The 21,727-nt window shown below is 43.1% G+C and overlaps 1 protein-coding gene across 1 annotated transcript in view; it reads left to right on the plus strand.

The window, feature by feature from the left end:
- The window catches only part of MMS22L (MMS22 like, DNA repair protein), a 77,356-nt gene that overhangs the window by 15,908 nt on the left and 39,721 nt on the right, over positions 1-21,727 (plus strand). The window contains exons 10-13 of the mRNA XM_075268185.1: positions 3,303-3,365; positions 3,468-3,587; positions 11,710-11,936; positions 12,811-13,320. Coding sequence (XP_075124286.1) covers positions 3,303-3,365; positions 3,468-3,587; positions 11,710-11,936; positions 12,811-13,320 — 920 coding nt within the window. The remainder of the gene's footprint in view (positions 1-3,302; positions 3,366-3,467; positions 3,588-11,709; positions 11,937-12,810; positions 13,321-21,727) is intronic.

Genomic DNA, 21,727 nt, shown 5'->3' on the forward strand with positions numbered 1-21,727 from the left:
CACCAGACTAAATCTGAAATCTCAGGTAACATGATTCAAATGTATTAAGAGTCAACAAATTACAGTAAATGTATTGCACCAGCTGTGACCCTGTCCCTTCCAGCTAAGCTGTGCCCACTTTTTAAAGTAGTAAGAGCAGTAAAAAATCAAATGTTCTCACAGACACTCATAATTCTTCCAAATTTGGTCCTCAATGATCTTCAAGTAGGCTTATGCTCTCCATCTAGCCTCTGCCTGCTCCTCTAGTTATGGCAGACTGCCTGCCTTGGGGAGATGTCAATGTTACCTGCCCGCCCCCTCCTCTCTTCCAGCATATCTCTTTATTGATCACCCTTTATTACTTGTCTTTTACCTGTTAGTGCAGCAAATATTTGCATATTTGTTACACAATACTGTTCTGTAGATGTATGTTCTGATTATTTTCTAAACTTGAAAAACAAAAAAGATATGACTTGTGCAAAACATTTTGTCTTTTTTCTACCAGAAAACTGGCACAAATGGCTTAAAAATTCCAACTTCCTAGATGACTGGAATTGATGATTTAGCAGTGGGGAGGCCAATGATTAACCCATTTATAACCTATTCTGAGGACAGTTGTTAAAGGGAGTCTATCACCTCCCCAAAGCATATCCAAATGCTATCACCATCCTATCAAGCACATTACGATGACGAAAAAAAGTACCTTTGTTATGTATGTAACTTTTGTATTAAAAAAAAAAACTCCTGGCCAGCCCTTTTAAATTTCCTTTTGTGACAAATTTCCTAGTGAAGTCACCAATATTTAGCCAACATTTTTTATAATATCCTGTTGTTCATTTAGATATATTTACTGAAAAATTGAGTAATTTCTCGCTTATTTCATTGGGGGACACAGCACCACATGTATAGACCTGGACACTAGGTATGAGTAGTATATTTTTCCGCCATGTCCTCCTGCGAAGAGCCAATCTTCCTGTAGGTTATTGTCCTCCTACCCTTCCTCTGGGCACTCCCTAGAAGGGAGTTTGAACCTTGTCTCCCTCTATTGTTTTTTTTTTTTTTTTTTTCTTTTTTTTTTTCTTCCTTCTCCCGTGGAAGCCTCTGACTCCGACTCGGAGACCCCGTTATGCACATTTATATCCGCTGCTACGCAGGAGCTCATCCATGCAGTCAGAGGACCTGGATCCCACGTCTCAAGTGGACATTTCTTTTTGTCACAGTCACCTCACTGCTCTGGTATTTCCCAACCATGGGGCGTTTGACCATTTTAAAGGAAGAATGGCTTCAACCGAACCAGCCACTACCTTCCATTAGGAAGTACTCTTTTTCTCTTTCCAGACCTGTGTCTCCCCTAGTGGTCAGAGCCTCCCACAGTGGATTCCACAAAATCTAGGCTTTCCTAGGCTACCATTCTGCCTTTTCTGGACTTCACCTCTCTCAGCGATTCCTCAGACAAGAGGATGGACTCTCATTACAAGGCAGCTTTTGTAGCATCTGGTTCTTCTGTTCGGCCTTCCCTTTCTACAACTTGGGTCATCAAGGTTTAAAGTTTTTCCTCCAAACTGCTTCAGAAGGGCCTCTCCACTGGATTCCCCCCTCAGGACAATCAGCTGCTCATTTCTCAAATCCTGAACGCTTCCAAATACCAGTGTGATGCCTCTCTGGAGCAGAGCAGCAGACAACGCAGCGGCAATCTGCCATACTGTTCACTGAATCTGTCTCCCAATGAGGTGGTTGTGGCCCTTCTCTTGGGATGAACAGGTCTGGATTTTTGGCAAAGGCCTAGAGAGGCTAATCTCTGAATCCTCGGGGAGGGGGGGGGGGGGGACTCTCCTCCCTCATAGGTGTTCTATACTCCATCCACTCTCCACCAACCGCTGTCAGCGTTTTTGCTCTTACCTTTGCCTCTTGCCCTGGAGGGCAGTCTTCCTTGGTCTCCTGCTCCAAGAAGTCCTCCTTCAAGACCAGACCTGCCTGGCAGTCTGGCACCAAGTCCTCCAGGCCTTCCTCTTCCTAGCCCTTCTCTGCATGAAGGTCTTCCCTAACTCCGAGGCTCCACGGGTAGGGGATCAGTTACTCTTCTTCTGGTAGTTCTGGCTTTCCTGCCATTCTTGCTCTTAAGCATGGTTTAGATAAGAGCTATCATCGCACATGGAAGGCCACCAGAGACGCGAGAGTAATGACTTCCATCCGCTCTCCTTTTTTCCTCCCAGGAGCCTCCAAACCGGTCTGGGCCAGAGACTTGATTTTTCTTGTCTTAAAGGACAGGTGTCTGCCCTTTCCATTCTTTTTCAAAATGGAAAAGCTTAGGTGAAAACTTTCCTGCACGGAATAGTGCACTGTGCTCCTCCTTACCATCCTCACATGGGACCTCAATCTCCTCCTTGAGGTACTTCAGGCTCCCCTTTCGAGCTTTTGCTTGTGAGCTCCCTCTGCCTTCTATCCTGGAAGGTTGCGTTCATGGTAGCCGATACTACCTTCCACAGAGTCTCTGAACTGACTGCCCTGTCCCGGAAGCCTCCTTTTCTTGTTGTGTGGTTTTTTTTTTTGTTTTTTTAAATGTAGATTGCGAGCCCCACATAGAGCTCACAATGTACATTTTTCCCTATCAGTATGTCTTTTTGGAATATGGGATGGAAATCCATGCAAACACGGGGAGAACATACAAACTCCTTGCAGATGTTTTTTTATGCTCTTGGCGGGATCTTTTCTTGTTGTTTACAAGGACAAAATTGTTGTTCGTCCGCCACCATCTTTGCTGTCTAAAGTAGTTTCTTCTTTCCATGTTATCGAGGATATTGTCTTTCTGTCTGGACCCCAAACATCTGCGTGAGCACTCTTTTCACTGCTTGGATGTCGTCTGGGTGAACTGGGTCCATTTTTCTCTCATGGACCCCTTCTGTCAATCGGATGCCTTGTTTGTTCTCCCTGAGGGCCCCTCACAAGGGCCTGGCTGCTTCTATGGCTCCCATTTCCATGTGGATTTGGCCTTCTATCAGGGAAGCCTATAGGCTGTAGGATAGGTCTCCTCCTCATAGTGTGATGGCTCATTCCTCTAGAGTTGTCAGAGCCTACTGGGCTGTTTGGTGTCAGGCTTCTACGTCCCCAGTCTGTGAGGCTGCCATCTGGGCCTCTGTAAACACTTTCACTGCCATATCCATTCTGTGGCCTCTGCCGATTCCAGCTTGTAGCTTTGTGTCCCTCAATGAATACAATGAGAAAAGGATTTTACAGCGAGTACAAAAATCCAATTTAAGTAAGCATTAGAAAGCTTTGTTATTTGTACTAAATATTTTTGCATGTTTTAAACTTTATATCAACAGGTTGAGATAACATCGAATTGGAAGTTTGTGGAAGACCTTTTAAAGAGATCTAGTGATATGCAGGTATGCTAAAAGTAAAGCCCTACATGGTCAGCGCTATTGTAGAATTGTAGAGTAGAATTCTTTAGGAGTTGTACTAATACAATGTTTTGTTTTTCTTTAAAGAATGGAGTCCTAGAGGATCAACTTCGGATGCATTTGCAATGCTGCCTGTCCTTATGTGACTTATGGGATCCAAATCTAACAGTAGCCACTATACTTTGGGAGTATTACAGTAAAAATTTGGTGAGTTATTAAATATACTGCAAAATTGTAGAAAAAAAAAAAAAATAGGAATTGCACAAACTATATTGTTCAAATAGCATTCTGAAAATGTGTTTTAGAGCTCCTCTTTTTCAGTAGTTAACAAGTATACTGTCCATTGTGCGTTTGTCTTTTTAACTGTGCTGTCTCCTCCAGGTTGCAGAAAATAAGTCAAACTTATGCCAAGTTCACACCTGCGTTTAGGTTTCTGTTCGGGGTGTCCACTTGGGGACTCCACGAATGGAAGACTAATCTGCTTTAAAACGGTTACCTTCAGAAACCTCGAGACCCCATAGGTCTTCCACTCGGTTTCCTAATGCTGGGAGAAAAGTACTGCTTGCATTTTTAAAGCGAAATGGGGAACGGAATCCCCCAGCGGAGAGGCAGCACATGTGTGAACCTAGCCATAATTGATAAAAATTTGCAAGGTGCCAATACTGCTGCCACTGCACTTGCAAGACAAGGCAGTGATGGGGAGATGCATATAGAGCCTTAGTTATGTGTAAAATGTTGCTGTGCTGCCTGATTTGGACTTCTGGAAGTACAATACTCATAGAAGAGATTTCTTTCATTAAATAAATATATCTGAAACAAAATTAAAAAAAATTCATTATTCAGTTTCATGCTTCTGGAAATGTTACTAGCTTCATGCAGAGAACTATATATATACTGTATATATAGTCTTATAAAATTTCTAAGCTGTCAATGGCTCTAGAGAAAATGCAGTTCATCAGCTTTTGTTTATGAATATGGATGGAGGCGCACGACTCTCTAAAGAAATAATACAAAGAGCCACTTTTGTAAATGCAGATGAGTTGAAAATGTATTTACCTTTTCCAAGTTAAGAACCAAGGAGAATGACTTAGATCTCAGAAAACCCCACTGACATTTCAGTTCAATGTAATCAACATCAAAAATGCAAATCACTTACCTGTCCATTGCTTGTTGTCAAGTGAAATGTATCTGCTGGAGCAGAAATTCTGAGACACATTATAAGAATTGAGGGCAGGGCTTTGTTTTAATAGTTACAAACATTGCTGTCCTCTTCTGTGTGAGTCCTCCATCTCCTTAAAGGGGCTCTATCAGAAAAATCATGCTGATAGAGCCCCACATATGCGTGCATAGCCTTTAAAAAGGCTATTCAGGCACCGTAAATGTTAAATTAAACTACCCCCCCGTTTTAAAATAATAACTTAAAAAAGAATGTGATTTACTTACGGAACGTGCACGCTGGGCGGGCATTCAGGGTGTGTCTTCATCTTCTTCCCCGCCTCTTCTTCCTCCGATGTCTTCGGGTCCCGTCCTCCTCCGGCGCTTGCTCGCGGACACTGATAAAAAAAATATAGCCCGGGCGCATGCGCAGTAGCCGTAGTAGCCGCGTGCTACTGCGCATGCGCCCGGGCTATTTTTTTTTATCAGTGTCCGCGAGCAAGCGCCGGAGGAGGACGGGACCCGAAGATGTCAGAGGAAGAAGAGGCGGGGAAGAAGAAGACGGCGCACCCTGAATGCCCGCCCAGGGTGCACGTTCCGTAAGTAGAGAACATTCTTATATAAGTTATTATTTTAAAACGGGGGTGGGGGTGGGGGGGTGTAGTTTAATTTAACTTTTACAGTGCCTGAATAGCCTTTTTAACCCCTTAACGCTCTGGTCAGTAATAGTACGTCCTGGCAAGTAGCACGTTCGCGCTCAGGTCAGTACTATTACTGACCAGTAATGGCGCCGGCACAGAAGCTGTGCCGGCGCCATTACACCCGACACTCGGCTGCATTACACAGCCGAGGGCCTGGACGAGCTGCCCCAGTGAACTGCCGGTCGGAGCTCCGCTCCGATCGGCGGTATTTGCCCTCCCGATGCCGCGGATGCATGTCCGCGACATCAGGAGTGTTTTCGGTCACATCACCCCCCACGGGCACCCCCCGCGGCGAGATCGGAGGGTGCCCTGATGAATTTTATGTAGCCCGGGGTCTGGTTAGTGACCCCGGGCTGCTAGGACCCCTGCTTACCTGCTGGATCCTTGCTGTCGTGCCGTCCTGCCCGGAAGTGTGTCTCTGCGTCTGCAGAGACACACTTCCTATATAGCCTGCAATACACGTGTATTGCAGGCTATAGTACTGGACCAGCAGTCAGAGTATTGCTGGTTCAAGTACACTAATAGGAGAAATAAAAAATGTGAAAAAAGTGTAATAAATAAAGTGTGTGAAATAAATAAATTAATAAAGGCCCAAAATTCCCTTTTTCTATAGCAAATGAGTTATTAAAAAAAAAACACCTAAAAAATAATAAAAACAATGCCTATTTGGTATTGCCGAGTCCGTAACAACCTGTACCATAAAACTAAAACATTATTTCACCTATATGGTAAATGTCGGGGAAAAAAACGGGAAAAAAACGCCGGAAATAATGTTTTTTTGCCATCTCACCTTAAAAAATATGCTATAAAAAGTGATCAAAAAGTCTTATGTACACCAAAATAGTACCAATGAAAAGCACAGGTTGTCCCGCAAAAAATAAGCCCTCAACCAACTCTGTCAATCGAAAAATAAAAATGTTACGCATCTCAGAAGATGGCGATGCAAAAAACATTGATTTATGTCCCCAAATGGGTTTTTGTTCGGCAAAATTACTAATGCATAAAAAAACCTATAAATGAGGTATCGCCGTAACCGTACCGACTCGCAGAATAAAGTTCACATGATACTTATGCTGTACACCATGTGGAAAAACATTTAAAAAGTAAAATGCAATGCCAGAATTGATTGATTTCTTTTTATCCAGCAAAAAAAGAGTTAATAAAAAATAGCCAATAAGCTATAGGCACCCAAAAATGGTGTCATTACAAAATGCATCATATCCCAGAAAAATAAAAGCACTCATATGGCCACATCAACACAAAATAAAAAAAAATATAGCTTGAATAATGTGAAGACAAAAAAAACCCAAAATCGCCAAATGCGTCAGAAGGGGAATATATAAGTGGTACGACCGTATATCAGGGTACAGACCAGTTTTGCAGCTTACAAGAGAAAAAACAATAGAAGAGACCCCAAAAGTGACCCCCCCAATCATAGGAGCTACTGGGACATAATAGGGAATTTGGTGCTCCCAATGTCCTCCGCACCGCTTACATATTACCTCTTCACCATCCACTGTGCATTCACGTCTGAGATACTAATACTCACTACACCCCCTGATAAATTCTTTGAGGGGTGCAGTTTCCAAAATGAGGTCACTTTTGGAGGTTTCCCACTATTGTGGTACTTCTAGGGCTCTGTAAATGCAACATGGTATCTAAAAACCATCCTAATGAAATTGCTGCCCGAAATCCCTAAAGGTTTCTCTTTGATTTTGAGGACACGTATTGAGTCACGTTGCACAGTAGGGCCACATATGGGATATTTCTACAAACTGCAGAATCACAGAAATAAATATTATGGTATGTTTTGCTGTTAACCCCTTCATTGTTACGGAAAAATGTGGTTTGAAATGGAAAATGTGCATAAAAAAGTGACTTTTGGAAATTTCACCTTCATTTTGAATTAATTCCTGTGGAACACCTAAAGGGTTAATAAAGTTCCTATATACAATTTTGAATAGTTTGAAGACTACTGTTTCAAAAATGGGGTCATTTATGGGTGTTTTCTATTATATAGGCCCCTCAAAGTCACTTCACAACTAAATAGGTCCCTAGAATACAAAATCTTGAAATTTTCTTGGAAATCTGACAATTTGATACTAAAGTTACAAGCCTTCTAACATCCTAGAAAAGTAAAAAGACATTGAAGAAACAATGCCAATATAAAGTAGACATATGGGAAATGTTAATTAGGAAGAATTTTGTGTGATAGGACTGTCTGTGTTTTCACGAGAATAACAGAAACTTTCAAAATTGATAATTTTATGAAATTTTCAGTACATTGTCCGTTTTTTAACAAACAAATGCAAAGTATAATGACCAAAATTTACCACCAACATAAACTACAATGTTTCACAAAAAAACAATCTTGGAATCACCTGGATAGGTAAATGCATTGTGAAGCTATCCTCACATAAAGTAAAAGACGTCATATTTGAAAAACAGGGTCTGAGCCTTAAGGCCCAAAGTACCCTGCGTCCTTAAGGGGTTAAAGGCTATGCACGCATATGTGGGGCTCTATCAGCATGATTTTGCTGATAGAGCCCCTTTAAATCAGGGCTATGGAGTGAGGAGGGAAAACAACCCACTCGCACTCCTCTATTTGTTCAAAAATGGCTGACAACTATGGTCTAACAGAAGCAGTAAAGCTCCTCTAATTCGGGGGTTAAGTTCCTACTACTATATTTGTAGAGTATAAAACACATCTGACTGTAAGATGCACTACAGATTTAGACAATAAAAAATATGAAATAATTTAATACTACCTTATAGACTCAAGTATAAGCCGAATTTTTCGGCACAGTTTTTGTGCTGAAAAAGTCCGCATCGGCTTATACTCGGATCATTACGGTAATTCAGCAATATTATAGTTACAGTTTGAAATTTACAGCATTGTTACGTTCCTGCTACGAGCGTGGCGATTCTGCGGCCCCGCACCCGCCCCGGTGTCTGTATGCCGGTTCCGTAACTATAATGGCGCCGCTCTGCTTCAGAGCGGTCACCATAGCAACCGCCACCTCCGCTGTAACTTTTATAGCGGTAATGTCGGAGCTCCCTGCAATCATGGGGAGCTAGGACATCTCCGCTGTAAGTGTTACAGCGGAGATGCTCTACGATGTCCCGGTACGAGGGGTCCGGGCAGGTGCCGCCATGCTGCTGGAGGAAGGAGGGAGCGGGCGCGACCGCTCTCTCAAGTGCGATCCTTTAGATAGGAACTGCAGCCGGCCGCCGGCAGAAGCGCTTCTGCCCGGAATTCCCCTTAGCGTTCCTGCCGGCGGCCGGCTGCAGTTCTCCTTCAGGTACGGCTGGCTGGGGATTCCCCTTCAGAGCTCTTGCCGGGGATTCCCCTCAGAGCTCCTGTAAAGGCTCCCGGCCGGCAGTGCTTCTCTTTTTGCAATTTATTTCAATGCATTAGCATTGCAATGCATTGCATTAGTGATCAGACCCCCTGGGGTTCAAGACCCCTAGGGGGCCTAATAAATGCAAAAAAAAAAAAAAAAAAGTAAAAAAAGAAAAAAAAATTATTAGTAAATAAAAAGTATTAAAAATTCAAATCCTCCCCCTTTCCGTAGAACACATATAAAACTAATACTGTCAATACTGTGAAACGCATACACGTTAGTTATCCCTGTGTCCAAAAACGCCCGCTCTACAACTCTATAAATATATTTTTCCTGTACGGTAAATGCCGTAGCGGGAAAAAAAGTTGTTTAACCCACTTGGAATTCAGCCTGACTACATCCAGGCTAAGTATAGGGTATCTGCGCTGCTTATATTCCGTCGGCAAGGGGTTAATAGGAGCACTGCAGATACGCTATATTCAGCCAGGCTGAATTCCAAGTGGGGGGGGAAAAAAGCAGTCCTCAAACTCAGGGAAGGAGCAGACAGACAACCAAAACACCCCCTCCCCTTCCTCAGCGTCTACTGCACCCAAAAATTCCGGCCATTTTAATTTTTGAAATTTTCCAATAGCTGCTGCATTTCCCCCCTAGGCTTATACTTGAGTCAATAAGTTTTCCTAGTTTTTTTGTAGTAAAATTAGAGGGGTCGGCTTATCCGGGTCGACTTATACTCGAACATATACGGTAATTTCATTTTCCTTGGTGGTCAGTGTAGCTAATGTTGGTAGTCTAGACTATTGGCTCCTTTTTTAAGTATTCCAGGATATGTGAGATGATTAGCAGTTAAATGCCGACTCCTGTTTAAATTGGCTTTTTTTTTCATTTGACCAATTTTATATTTTGCTTTCAAGACTAGAGATGGATGAATCTTGAAAGATTCATTTCGCAAGTTTTGCCCACAAGTTTTTCTTCCCGTACTAGAAGTGCTTTTAATAGCCTAGACCAGTGATGGCGAACCTATGGCACGCGTGCCAGAGAGGGCACGCAGAGCCCCCTCTGCTGGCACGCGTGCTGTCGCCCTGATCGCTCACTAACGGCGAATCCGATGCAGGATTCCCCGTTAGTGAGCGATCGCTGCCTTCAGCTGGTTGTGCAAATGCGCATCCAGCTGAAAGCTGTCAGTGTAGCTCAGTGTAGGCCACGCGGCCTACACTGACTACAGAGTGTGACCTCTGAACAAGCGCGGGCGTGATGACGTAAGTCATCAGCGCGCGCAGTGAACAGAAGAGAGAACACCCGGCAGCTCTTCAGGTAACTATATTGTGTTTGTTTTCACTGTCAGGGGAGGGGGGCAACGGTGGACATTTCATGTTGTGTAGGAGGGGGCTACTGTAGACTTTCATGCTGTGTGGGTAGGGGGCTACTGTGGACCATTTTATGCTGTATGGGAGGGGGCTACTGTGGACCTTTCATGTTGTGTGGGAGGGGGCTACTGTAGACTTTCATGCTGTGCGGGTAGGGGCTACTGTGGACCATTTTATGCTGCTACTGTGGATCTTTCATGCTCTGTGGGAGGGGGCTACTGTGGACCAGTTCATGTTGTGTGGGAGGGGGCTACTCTGGACCATTTCATGCTGTGTGGGAGGGGGCTACTGTGGACCATTTCATGTTGTGTGGGAGGGGGCTACTGTGGACCATTTCATGTTGTGTAGGAGGGGGCTACTGTGGATCTTTCATGCTCTGTGGGAGGGGGCTACTGTGGACCATTTCATGTTGTGTGGGAGGGGGCTATTGTGGACCATTTCATGTTGTGTGGGAGGGGGCTACTGTGGACCAGTTCATGTTGTGTGGGAGGGGGCTACTGTGGACCAGTTCATGTTGTGTGGGAGGGGGCTACTGTGGACCAGTTCATGCTGTGTGGGAGGGGGCTACTGTGGACCAGTTCATGCTGTGTGGGAGGGGGCTACTGTGGAGTATACAGGTATAATCCTGTGTGGGGGCCACTGTGGGCCAGATTGTACTGTGTGGGGGGGGGCCACTGAGGGGCAGATTGTACTGTGTGGGGGGGCCACTGAGGGGCAGATTGTACTGTGTGGGGTCCCCTCACTATGTATATCACACAGTATTTGTTTTATAGCAGACGTGAAATTAGTACAGGATGTAATAACATTGCACGGTAACTATAAAACAGATCCTGTGCGATGTAAATAGTGAAAATTAATTGTTTAAAAGTACAGAATGCAGAGACCTTTACCTTTCAGTACAAGATCTGTAAAGCCCCAGTCACATGACTGTAATTTGTGGGTCCGCAATTGTGGACCCACAGAGTTTTAAGGTTAAATTGCCGTGTTGGCACTCCATGATAATTTATTTGGTTTTGGGTTGCAGTTTAGGCACTCGGTCTCAAAAAGGTTCGCCATCACTGGCCTAGACCCATGGGAAGTGCAGAAAAATAAGTCATAGGGTATGCACACACGGGGCAAGAGGGGGCGGATTTTGGTGCTGAATCCTCCTCAAAATCTGCCCCCTCACAATAGAGGTCTATGCAGACCGCTAGCGTTCTTTTTTCCGCTAGTGGTTTGTTCCAGCTAGCGGAAAAAAGAAGCAAGCTGCCCTTTGTTCAGGTGGATTCCGCGGCTGATTTACCTGCGGCGTCCGCCTCGCGGCAGCATGCTCTGTGCTAGGCGCATTTGGGTCTACTCCGGAGCGGGAAGCCACGACAGTCACAGCAGGCACATTTTCCTTTGTCAAAATCAGGACCGAAATACGCCATCCCATGCCCCGTGTGAACTAACCCTTACTCTTCTGTACTTCCTCACAACTACCAGTGTTCACACCCAGGTGTTTTCCAGCCTCCTAGGTGATATCAGCAGTATGAGGTCAATGGACTCCACTTCAGCATTGAAGCCCAATCACCAGCCTCTTTGTCCTTCAGGGTCACTGACATCACTCAGGAGGCCAAGAGGTGCCAGATGATTTCTGCATATTATTCTGGTATTGTTATTATCATCACTGTTCTTATGCATGTAGGGAGTGCAAAAAAAACCAGCAAAGCTACTATATTGTTTTTGTCTAAACTTGTCAGTGTTTTTGGTTTTATTCTTGTCTTTCCTCTTTTTGTGTTTTTAGAACAGTTTATTTAATATATCCTGGCTTGGATTAAAATCACTAGCCAGTGTCAGTAAAACACCCTTTTCTATGCTGGAGATTGTGAAAAGCTGTTGTGCTGATGAACAGAATCTTGACTTGTACAAGTCTGATAACAGCTACCTTATTTTCTTACGGATCTTGGCCCGTCTGATGAATAAAGCTAAAAAGAGTGTTGGCGCACATCCTTGGAAGCAAATTAAAGGAAGGTCTGTATTTTTTAATCTTTAAGTACTGCATGTTTGGTTAAGGCTTCTCCTTGTAATATTTGTTTGTATATTTAATTACTTTTTGGCTTCCATTTTAAAAGACAGCAGTTTAGAGTGAATTGTTGTTCCCTATTTTTGTGTGTCTCACACATTCAAATGGAAATGCAGTATCTAGAGTTCATATCTATGTTGCATGAATTGTATTCAGTGTTTTCTTATTACATTTTACCTAGAACCGTGTTACATTGTTTGAGGGTTTTTTTTCTCTTGCATATGAAATATTGGCTCATTGTATTACTTAGAGACTTTGGTCATGCAATAAAAAAATTGTGTGTGACTTAATTTCAACTTGCTGTTGTGCTACTATTTTAGAGGTTGAATTTAGCTGGGAAAAAAGACTAAATGGCAGACACTTTGCAAAACCTGAAACCTAAAATGTATTCGGTCACTGCAACCACATTGACTATCATTAGTCGCAATGTTTGTGTAACATTTGGCAACATTGTTTTGTGTAACTGAAGTCACCATGTAGCCCTAGCCTTAAGTGGTCATGTCCCAGTACTGTAGATGTGATTGAAGTGAATAGGATCAAAGTTGGGGTACTCTGACACAACCGCTATAAAGCAGATGGTGCCTCCAGCTTCCAACACCATCTCCAGTATAGTTTCTGTTGCTTAGCAAAGTTAGAACAGCAGATCTGTGTGGGGCCTGTATCATGGGACACCCTTCACCAATCAGATACTGATATCTTATGTTGGAGATAGGTCATCAGTATGAATGGGCCCTAAAACCCCCTTTTTACTGGATATTTATGACTATATAAAGGAATGTTAAGTATCATAACATGGAACTAACATCTCCTACCCTTTGACAGAATCTACTCCAAATTCCATCAAAAGAAGATGCAAGAGCTCACAGAAGTTGGGTTACAGAACTTTTTTACACTTTTTCTGCTGCTGGCTACTTTAGCAGATACTGAAGATGTCACAAGCCGTGTTGTAGACCTCTTAAATTTTTTAGTTCCTTCCCATCTCAGTTCTGCTCAGCAGTCTCTAGTGTGGAGAGGTAACTTTGCATTCATACTTATTTATGTGGAGAAAAACATGGATATAAGTGTTTTGGCTGAAAAACTTTCCCACAGTTTTCGTGAAACTGCCAAAGAGTACTTAGTTTCTAAAGGCGACTATGGTCAGAAGCATTCACATTGGACCCTGCTCTCTACATATGTCGATGGTGTCCAAGAGGTTTTTGAAACGAGCTGCCTTCTACAACTTTCTGAAGAAAAACTACTGAATGATGGCTTCAGTATGTTGCTGCCTGCATGCCGGGAATCAGATTTAAATGCTGTTCTACATTTTCAACAAACAGCCATTGCTAGACTCAGGTGAGTCTGTGTGTACAGCTTTTACTAAATACCTTTTAACTTTAATTATTTAGTCTCAAGCCTTAATTTACAAGTACCGTATATACTCGAGTATAAGCCGACCCGAATATAAGCCAATGCCCCTAATTTTACCACAAAAAACTGGGATAACTTATTGACTTGAATATAAGCTGGGGGGGGGGGGGGAATCCACCATTGCAGATAAAAAGTCTGGTCATGTGCATTACAGCTTAGTAACTCCATGTGCCTCATAGTAATAATGGTTAACCCCATCATGTCTCTCACATTAACCCCCTGTGTGCCTCACATAAGGGTTACTGATATGTGAGAGACATGGAGGTAATAATTATTACATTAAACATTATTAACACACTTTATTATTACCTCCATATGAAGGGGGCATGTCCTATATAATTACTGTAGCAACCACTGAAGGACATTCCCCTTTCACTTAATTTATGCAGGTCCTTGCAGTCCTGTGCTGCGTGACTTTAGTATAAGCCGAGGGGGCTTTTTCAGCATTAAAACTGTGCTGAAAAAGTCAGCCTATACTCGAGTATATATGGTAAATAAATTGGCCACTGTTTTTTTTTTGGGGGGGGGGGGGGGTTTAATTGTGAATTTTAATTTTTGATTTAATTTTGTCAAAAATCTTTCAAAGTAATAAGTGAAGTTAATGAGTACCGCCCCCATCCCCAGCATTTGATCCTGATTTTGTGAAAAATTAGATCTGGTTATTATAGACAATTGTTCAACTTTTCTTTTGCCCCAGTTTTAATAAGTCTCCATTATTTCCTGCCATATTTCCTGTTGATGCAGTCCTGTGAATAGTAGAAAAAGATTCTGAACCTCACGGCTTCCATACTATATCTGCTTGTACATCACTCATCTGATAAACTGATGAAGGTCCGTGCGGGACCAAAACGTTTTTCTTTCGTGGATTAAATACATTTTGGATTTGTTTTGGAAGCTATGTTGAGTGCCAGGATCTTTAGAATCCTTTTCTACTATTGTACGGCTGTGATAAGCCTTTCTGGGCACCTTTGCGGATGCTGAGTGATGGATCATTACTAATTTTACACCAGTAGAATAGCGACCGCTTGCTTGATTCATTGTTGAGGCTGTCCTAGTCACAGGGCTAGCAAGTTCCCTCTTCAAACACTTAGTTTTTCTAATACCCTGTTTACACTCACCGGCCACTTTATTAGGTACACCATGCTAGTAACGGGTTGGACTCCCTTTTGCCTTCAGAACTGCCTCAATTCTTCGTGGCATAGATTCAACAAGGTGCTGGAAGCATTCCTCAGAGATTTTGGTCCATATTGACATGATGGCATCACACAGTTGCCGCAGATTTGTCGGCTGCACATCCATGATGCGAATCTCCCGTTCCACCACATCCCAAAGATGCTCTATTGGATTGAGATCTGGTGACTGTGGAGGCCATTGGAGTACAGTGAACTCATTGTCATGTTCAAGAAACCAGTCTGAGATGATTCCAGCTTTATGACATGGCGCATTATCCTGCTGAAAGCAGCCATCAGATGTTGGGTACATTGTGGTCATAAAGGGATGGACATGGTCAGCAACAATACTCAGGTAGGCTTTGGCGTTGCAACGTTGCTCAATTGGTACCAAGGGGCCCAAAGAGTGCCAAAAAAATATTCCCCACACCATGACACCACCACCACCAGCCTGAACCGTTGATACAAAGCAGGATGGATCCATGCTTTCATGTTGTTGACGCCAAATTCTGACCCTACCATCCGAATGTCGCAGCAGAAATCGAGACTCATCAGACCAGGCAACGTTTTTCCAATCTTCAATTGTCCAATTTCGATGAGCTTGTGCAAATTGTAGCCTCAGTTTCCTGTTCTTAGCTGAAAGGAGTGGCACCCGGTGTGGTCTTCTGCTGCTGTAGCCCATCTGCCTCAAAGTTCGACATACTGTGCGTTCAGAGATGCTCTTCTGGCTACCATGGTTGTAACGGGTGGCTATTTGAGTCACTGTTGCCTTTCTATCAGCTCGAACCAGTCTGGCCATTCTCCTCTGACCTCTGGCATCAACAACGCATTTCCGCCCACAGAACTGCTGCTCACTGGATGTTTTTTCTTTTTCGGACCATTCTCTGTAAACCCTAGAGATGGTTGTGCGTGAAAATCCCAGTAGATCAGCAGTTTCTGAAATACTCAGACCAGCCCTTCTGGCACCAACAACCATGCCACGTTCAAAGGCACTCAAATCACCTTTCTTCCCCATACTGATGCTTAGTTTGAACTGCAGGAGATTGTCTTGACCATGTCTACATGCCTAAATGCACTGAGTTGCCGCCATGTGATTGGCTGATTAGAAATTAAGTGTTAACGAGCAGTTGGACAGGTGTACCTAATAAAGTGGCCGGTGAGTGTACATTAGAGATTATACTATGTCTGTTACTGATTGAGGAGAAAGTAAAGGGTTACAGTAACTCAAGTCTTTTCCCACTCTGCCACGTATTGAAATGCTTGGCATGTGTGTCACCTGTAAGTGAATGAAACTTGTAAATACATTTGTATATTTCTTTTTATTCTTAATATTTTTTGCAAGACACATCTGCATAATTTCTAATCCGTTATACATATGTTTAAAGAGGACCTTTCACCATATCCGGGCACAGGCAGTGTTATATACTGCCAGAAAGCTGACAGTGCGCTGAATTCAGCGCACTGTCGGCTTTCCCGATCTGTGCCCGGTGTGAAGAGCTTACGGCCCGGTACCGTAGCTCTTCTATGGTCAGAAGGGCGTTTCTGACCATTAGCCAGAGACGTCCTTCTGCCTCGCGGCGCCAATCGCGCTGTTCTGTGGAGCGGGGAGGAATGCCCCCTCCCTCTGCTCACACAACTTGTCCATAGACGAGCATTATCAGGAGAGGGAGGGGGCGTTCCTCCCCGCTCCACAGCACAGCGCGATAGGCGCCGTGAGGCAGAAGGACGTCTCTGGCTAATGGTCAGAAACGCCCTTCTGACTGTAAAGCGCTACGGTACCGGGACCGATAGCGCTTTACACCGGGCACAGATCGGGAAAGCCGACAGTGCACTGAATTCAGCGCACTGTCAGCTTTCTGGCAGTATATAACACTGCCTGTGCCCGGATATGGTGAAAAGTCCTCTTTAATGTGGGAGGTCCAAATCAATTTCACTGAGGGGCCTCTATTCAGTATTAGGACACACGCTGTTTTTAACCTATCATACATGAAAAGTTATGTTTTAGGTGATTATTTTTTGATTTAGGAGGGTTCCCTTTTTGTGTAATATTACTAGTTGGTACTACTACACCCATTGTTGTGAAAGTATTCTTTCAGAGGATTATCGCTTTAGATAAGACTTCTCTGGGCTCAAACTGAAATATTATTATTCAAATGTAAGGTTTACATTAAAACGGTATATTTTTATATACAACAAAAAAATAATTAAGTCCCTTTTAGGACCAAATATTTTTCTGTTCTTTTGACAGATGAATATGCTCTGCGTTGCAGTGTAGGATCAACAGTAGGAATATTGCAGCATAGATGTTCTTTTGTATAGCTACTGTAATCTCACAAGTCAGCGTTATTAGAACTGAAGATCCCAGCCAAAAATTTCCAAAGAATGATTTTATGTTTTTCTCAAGGTGACAGTATATCTTATACACTAGTACTGAATGTGTTCTTTTTGTTGACGAATATTAAACGACTTGTGTGTTTCTTGTGTACTTTGGTGTTTGTATGAATACGTACAGCACAGAGGAGAGTGTTCCTTCTATGTAAAGTTTAACCTATGATATTCTCCTTTAGAAATTACAAGGGTTTCTAATTTCTTTTGGAATATTCCCCGTGTTTTCTGTATGTCAGATGCAAGGCTTATTTAAAATGAAAAGAAAGCTGGAGCAATTTTCTTTATTCCATTTCAGTCTCCTAAGGCCTATTTCCCCTGGTGAGCAGATAGCGGTAGGGGGTTTAAGGGAATTCAGCTCTCTGCAAATTAATGTCTCACATCATGAAAATTCAGGAGCGTTTTTTTTTTGTATCTTGAAAAGTAATACAGAGAATGTGAGTATTATTTCTTGCCAGCGGGTAGAAGATGAATGATTTTGTCACAGTTTTACTGCTTGATGAGCAGTGTCCTGAGGGTCAGGCTTAACTCTGTGTCACTATGCTGCTCATTACTCTTGAGCTAAATAAGGGCTGATTGGATCTAAATTGCCTAGCACATGGGCCACAGATGAGCTCAGTGAGCAGGGGATGACCTGCTATTCAGGTGGGGAGTCACCCTGGTGTGCAAATGCTGCATTAGAGCACCGTGGGAGAATGAGAGGCTGCCAGCAAAAGAAATCGAAATGTAAAAACTCTTTGAAGCCGAGATGGAAGAATTTTGAAGTGTAGGAAGTGACAGGTTGATGGTACTTATCAGCTTTGGCTGGATTAGAGAACAGTGTCATCTTGCTTTTATAATGACAGTAGTCTAAAGCTGGCTGCTAACTACTTGCTGGTGTAGAGGAGCCGTTGACACAGTCTGTTCTGCTGCTTCATGTGATAGAGAGGGGCTTTAAGCTTTCTTAATAAAATGCTGCTGTGCAATGAAGGCAATTAGACCCCCTAGCCCAAATAACATGTTGTATTTATTTGGGGACTTATTTTCTTTTTAGATTAGGCGTTGGAAAGTCTATTTTAGAAAATGTGTTGTTACGATTATACAAACTGATCCCATTGTACAGTCTGTATTCGCTAATGCTGAAAGGAACAGGAGAAAACCCTACAAACTTTACATCTGAAGAGTCATTACAAATAAAATTACACCTGGCACGCTATAAAACGTCGTAGCTTTACCTACAGGGAAGGAAATGGTTTAGACAAGGTTAGAGGGTAAGCGTTCTCAGGGAAAAAAAAAAATATTGAATAAGCCGAGATCGTCCTCCCAGAATCCTACTTTAGGAACAATAATGGTGGACTAGAGCCCCAGCACTGCATAAACATTATAGGTTTTCCAGGAGAAAAAAAAATGTCCATGACATATCTAAGGAAGGGGGTCCTAATATAACTTGCCTCTCCCTGATCCCCTGCTGCTTCCGCACAGAGGCGGAGTTAGGGTGTTTGGGCAGCTCGTAATAAAACACTATAAATTGCATATTTGATTATTACATTTATACTTTTCCCTATACTTTATTAAGGGAGATCTCTCCCCAAATCATATATAAATTGTATGGACAGCTCCCATAATAAAAGTGTGGATAGAGCAGGGAGATCATCACTCAGGGGGCAATATTACTGTAATAATGACTTCAAACAGGTAATATTACCTGTGGGGGCACTAGTAAGGCACTATTACCTTAAAAGTGCACCACATGTAATATTACTCAAGGGGCACTATTACTGTAATAGTGCCCCCAAATTAATATTTATATTACCTGGGCGGAGAAAGAGAGGGGGGGGGGACTATTACCTGTAGGTGGCACTACACAGGCACTATTACAGTAATGGTGCTGCCCAAGTTAATAACATTACCTGTGTGTAGGGAGCTGTTATTAACTGTACAAGGCCACTATAACAGTAATGACACCCACACTTAATATTATGGTGGTGGGGGGGTTTATTATCTGTGGTGGGCACTACTAGAACTCTATTACAGTTGCAGTGCTCCCCCTGTTCATAACATTACCTGTGTGTGCAGAGACTTATTATCTGTGGGGGGCACTATTACTGTAATGGATCGTTAGTAGTGCCCCCGACAGGTAATGTCCCCTCCCCCCACATCATCCTGTCACTAGCTACCTACTAATGCATTTCCCAGTATCTCTTCTGACACTCAGGATGTGTGCATCTATGCTATTCCCTGACCCCAGTGGCTTCATAGTGAAGGTTCCAGGAGTAGAATAGAAGATGCACACATCCTGTGTGTCAGAAGAAATTCCACTGCATCAGGTAGTCTTGTGTACACTTACTATAGGTGGCGGTCAATGCTCCAGTGCTGCAGATTACACGCAGCATCAGCCGACAACTAGTAACATACAGAAATCGCCAGTGACCGGGCAACCCGATACCAAGTGGTCGGCGGCCCATTCATTGGGGACCTCTGCCCTAAATCATAAATGGGAAGCAGTCTAAACACTCAGTGACCACAGTAGACAAGTTTAGCAGATTTGTGACATAATTTGGTAGATTTACTAATCATCTCTAATTTTTGACTTGGCAACCTTATACTAAACAAATGCGGCAGATTTATTACAGATACAACCATGGAGATCGCTGCTATAGGCTGATTAAAATTAATCAGCTAATAGCGGCTTTCTGGCACAGATCCAATGATCTGTGCAGGCAGGTTACTCAAAACCCGGCGTAACACATGAAAGGTCAAAGTACTTGTACACCTTGATAAATTCCTTAAGGAGTCTAGTTTACAAAATGCGGTGACATTTTGGGGGTTTCCACTGTTATGGTACCTCGAGAGTTCTGCAAATGGGACTTGGTGCCTCAAAAACTATTCCAGCAAAATGTGTCCTCCAAAAGCCCATTAGCGCTCTTTCTGTTCCACGCCCTGCCTGTGTGCCACTACATTTGTGTACCAGTACATATGGGGTATTATCGTGTTCAGGCTAAATTGTGCAACGAAATGTGGGGTGTAATTTCTCCTTTTAACCCTTTGTGAAGATTAAACATTTTAAACACCCTCGATAATTTCCTTGAGGGATCTAGTTTCCAAAATTGTGGTTATTTGGGGGTTTCTACCATTCTTGCACTTCAGGGGCTTTGCAATTGCAATATTATACCTGAAACAGATTCCAGCAAAATCTGCCCTCCAAAATCCCAATAGTACTCCTTCCGTTCTTTACCCTTATATGTGTCCATACATCAGTTTACATCCTCATGCGAGATAATTTCATGCTCGGAAGAAATTGCATAACAGAATGTGGAATGCATTTTTTTCCTTTAATCCCTTATGAATATGTAAGTTCTAGGGCTAAATGAATTTATTAGTAACAGAAATTGAAAAGAGTAAATTTGACCTCCATTTTGCTTTACTTGCTGTGAAATGTTGAAAGACTTAAGAAACTTCCTAAATGCTGTTACATGGGAAGAATATGCAAATATGACTTCCATGATGTAATTAGGATGCCAGTGCCTCAAGTATGCACACCAATAGAGCGCGCTGACTGAGAATGTGCAAGTCTGTCTTCTATGATGTAATTAGGAAGACAGAGTCTCAGTCAAGCAAGCCTATAGAGGGCGCTCCCTTTAACATCATGCCAACCTTCTCAGAGGCCTTTCTTTGCAATGATGTTGGGATTATACCAGATACAGTCTTCTCAGCCAAGGACAGCTGTTTCGATGTACTTGCATCTCGTCAGCTTGGCGCAGAGAGGACTGATCTGGCAGAGATGAGAGGCTTAGACAGGGTTAAGGGGATATCGTCACTCCATAGGGAGAGACCACCATATAGATGTGTGGAGTCTTATTAAGCCATGAGCGCTCCACTGCAAAGGAACATGGGAAGAATATGTAAATCTGACTTCCTATATGGTGGAGATATATATATATATATATTAGTCCAAATATAGACTGCAACAATAGAGCTTTATTCCGATCTCATGCTGATTGACATACAAAGGAAATATTGCAAACTGTGATGAGGGAATCAAGTTGAAATGCAGTCTTTGTCTATATACACTCACCGGCCACTTTATTAGGTACACCTGTCCAACTGCTCGTTAACACTTAATTTCTAATCAGCCAATCACATGGCGGCAACTCAGTGCATTTAGGCATGTAGACATGGTCAAGACAATCTCCTGCAGTTCAAACCGAGCATCAGTATGGGGAAGAAAGGTGATTTGAGTGCCTTTGAACGTGGCATGGTTGTTGGTGCCAGAAGGGCTGGTCTGAGTATTTCAGAAACTGCTGATCTACTGGGATTTTCACGCACAACCATCTCTAGGGTTTACAGAGAATGGTCCGAAAAAGAAAAAACATCCAGTGAGCGGCAGTTCTGTGGGCGGAAATGCGTTGTTGATGCCAGAGGTCAGAGGAGAATGGCCAGACTGGTTCGAGCTGATAGAAAGGCAACAGTGACTCAAATAGCCACCCGTTACAACCAAGGTAGCCAGAAGAGCATCTCTGAACGCACAGTACGTCGAACTTTGGAGGCAGATGGGCTACAGCAGCAGAAGACCACACCGGGTGCCACTCCTTTCAGCTAAGAACAGGAAACTGAGGCTACAATTTGCACAAGCTCATCGAAATTGGACAATTGAAGATTGGAAAAACGTTGCCTGGTCTGATGAGTCTCGATTTCTGCTGCGACATTCGGATGGTAGGGTCAGAATTTGGCGTCAACAACATGAAAGCATGGATCCATCCTGCCTTGTATCAACGGTTCAGGCTGGTGGTGGTGGTGTC

The sequence above is a fragment of the Leptodactylus fuscus genome, chromosome 3 (assembly GCF_031893055.1).
Source record: "Leptodactylus fuscus isolate aLepFus1 chromosome 3, aLepFus1.hap2, whole genome shotgun sequence".
Classification (NCBI taxonomy): domain Eukaryota; kingdom Metazoa; phylum Chordata; class Amphibia; order Anura; family Leptodactylidae; genus Leptodactylus; species Leptodactylus fuscus.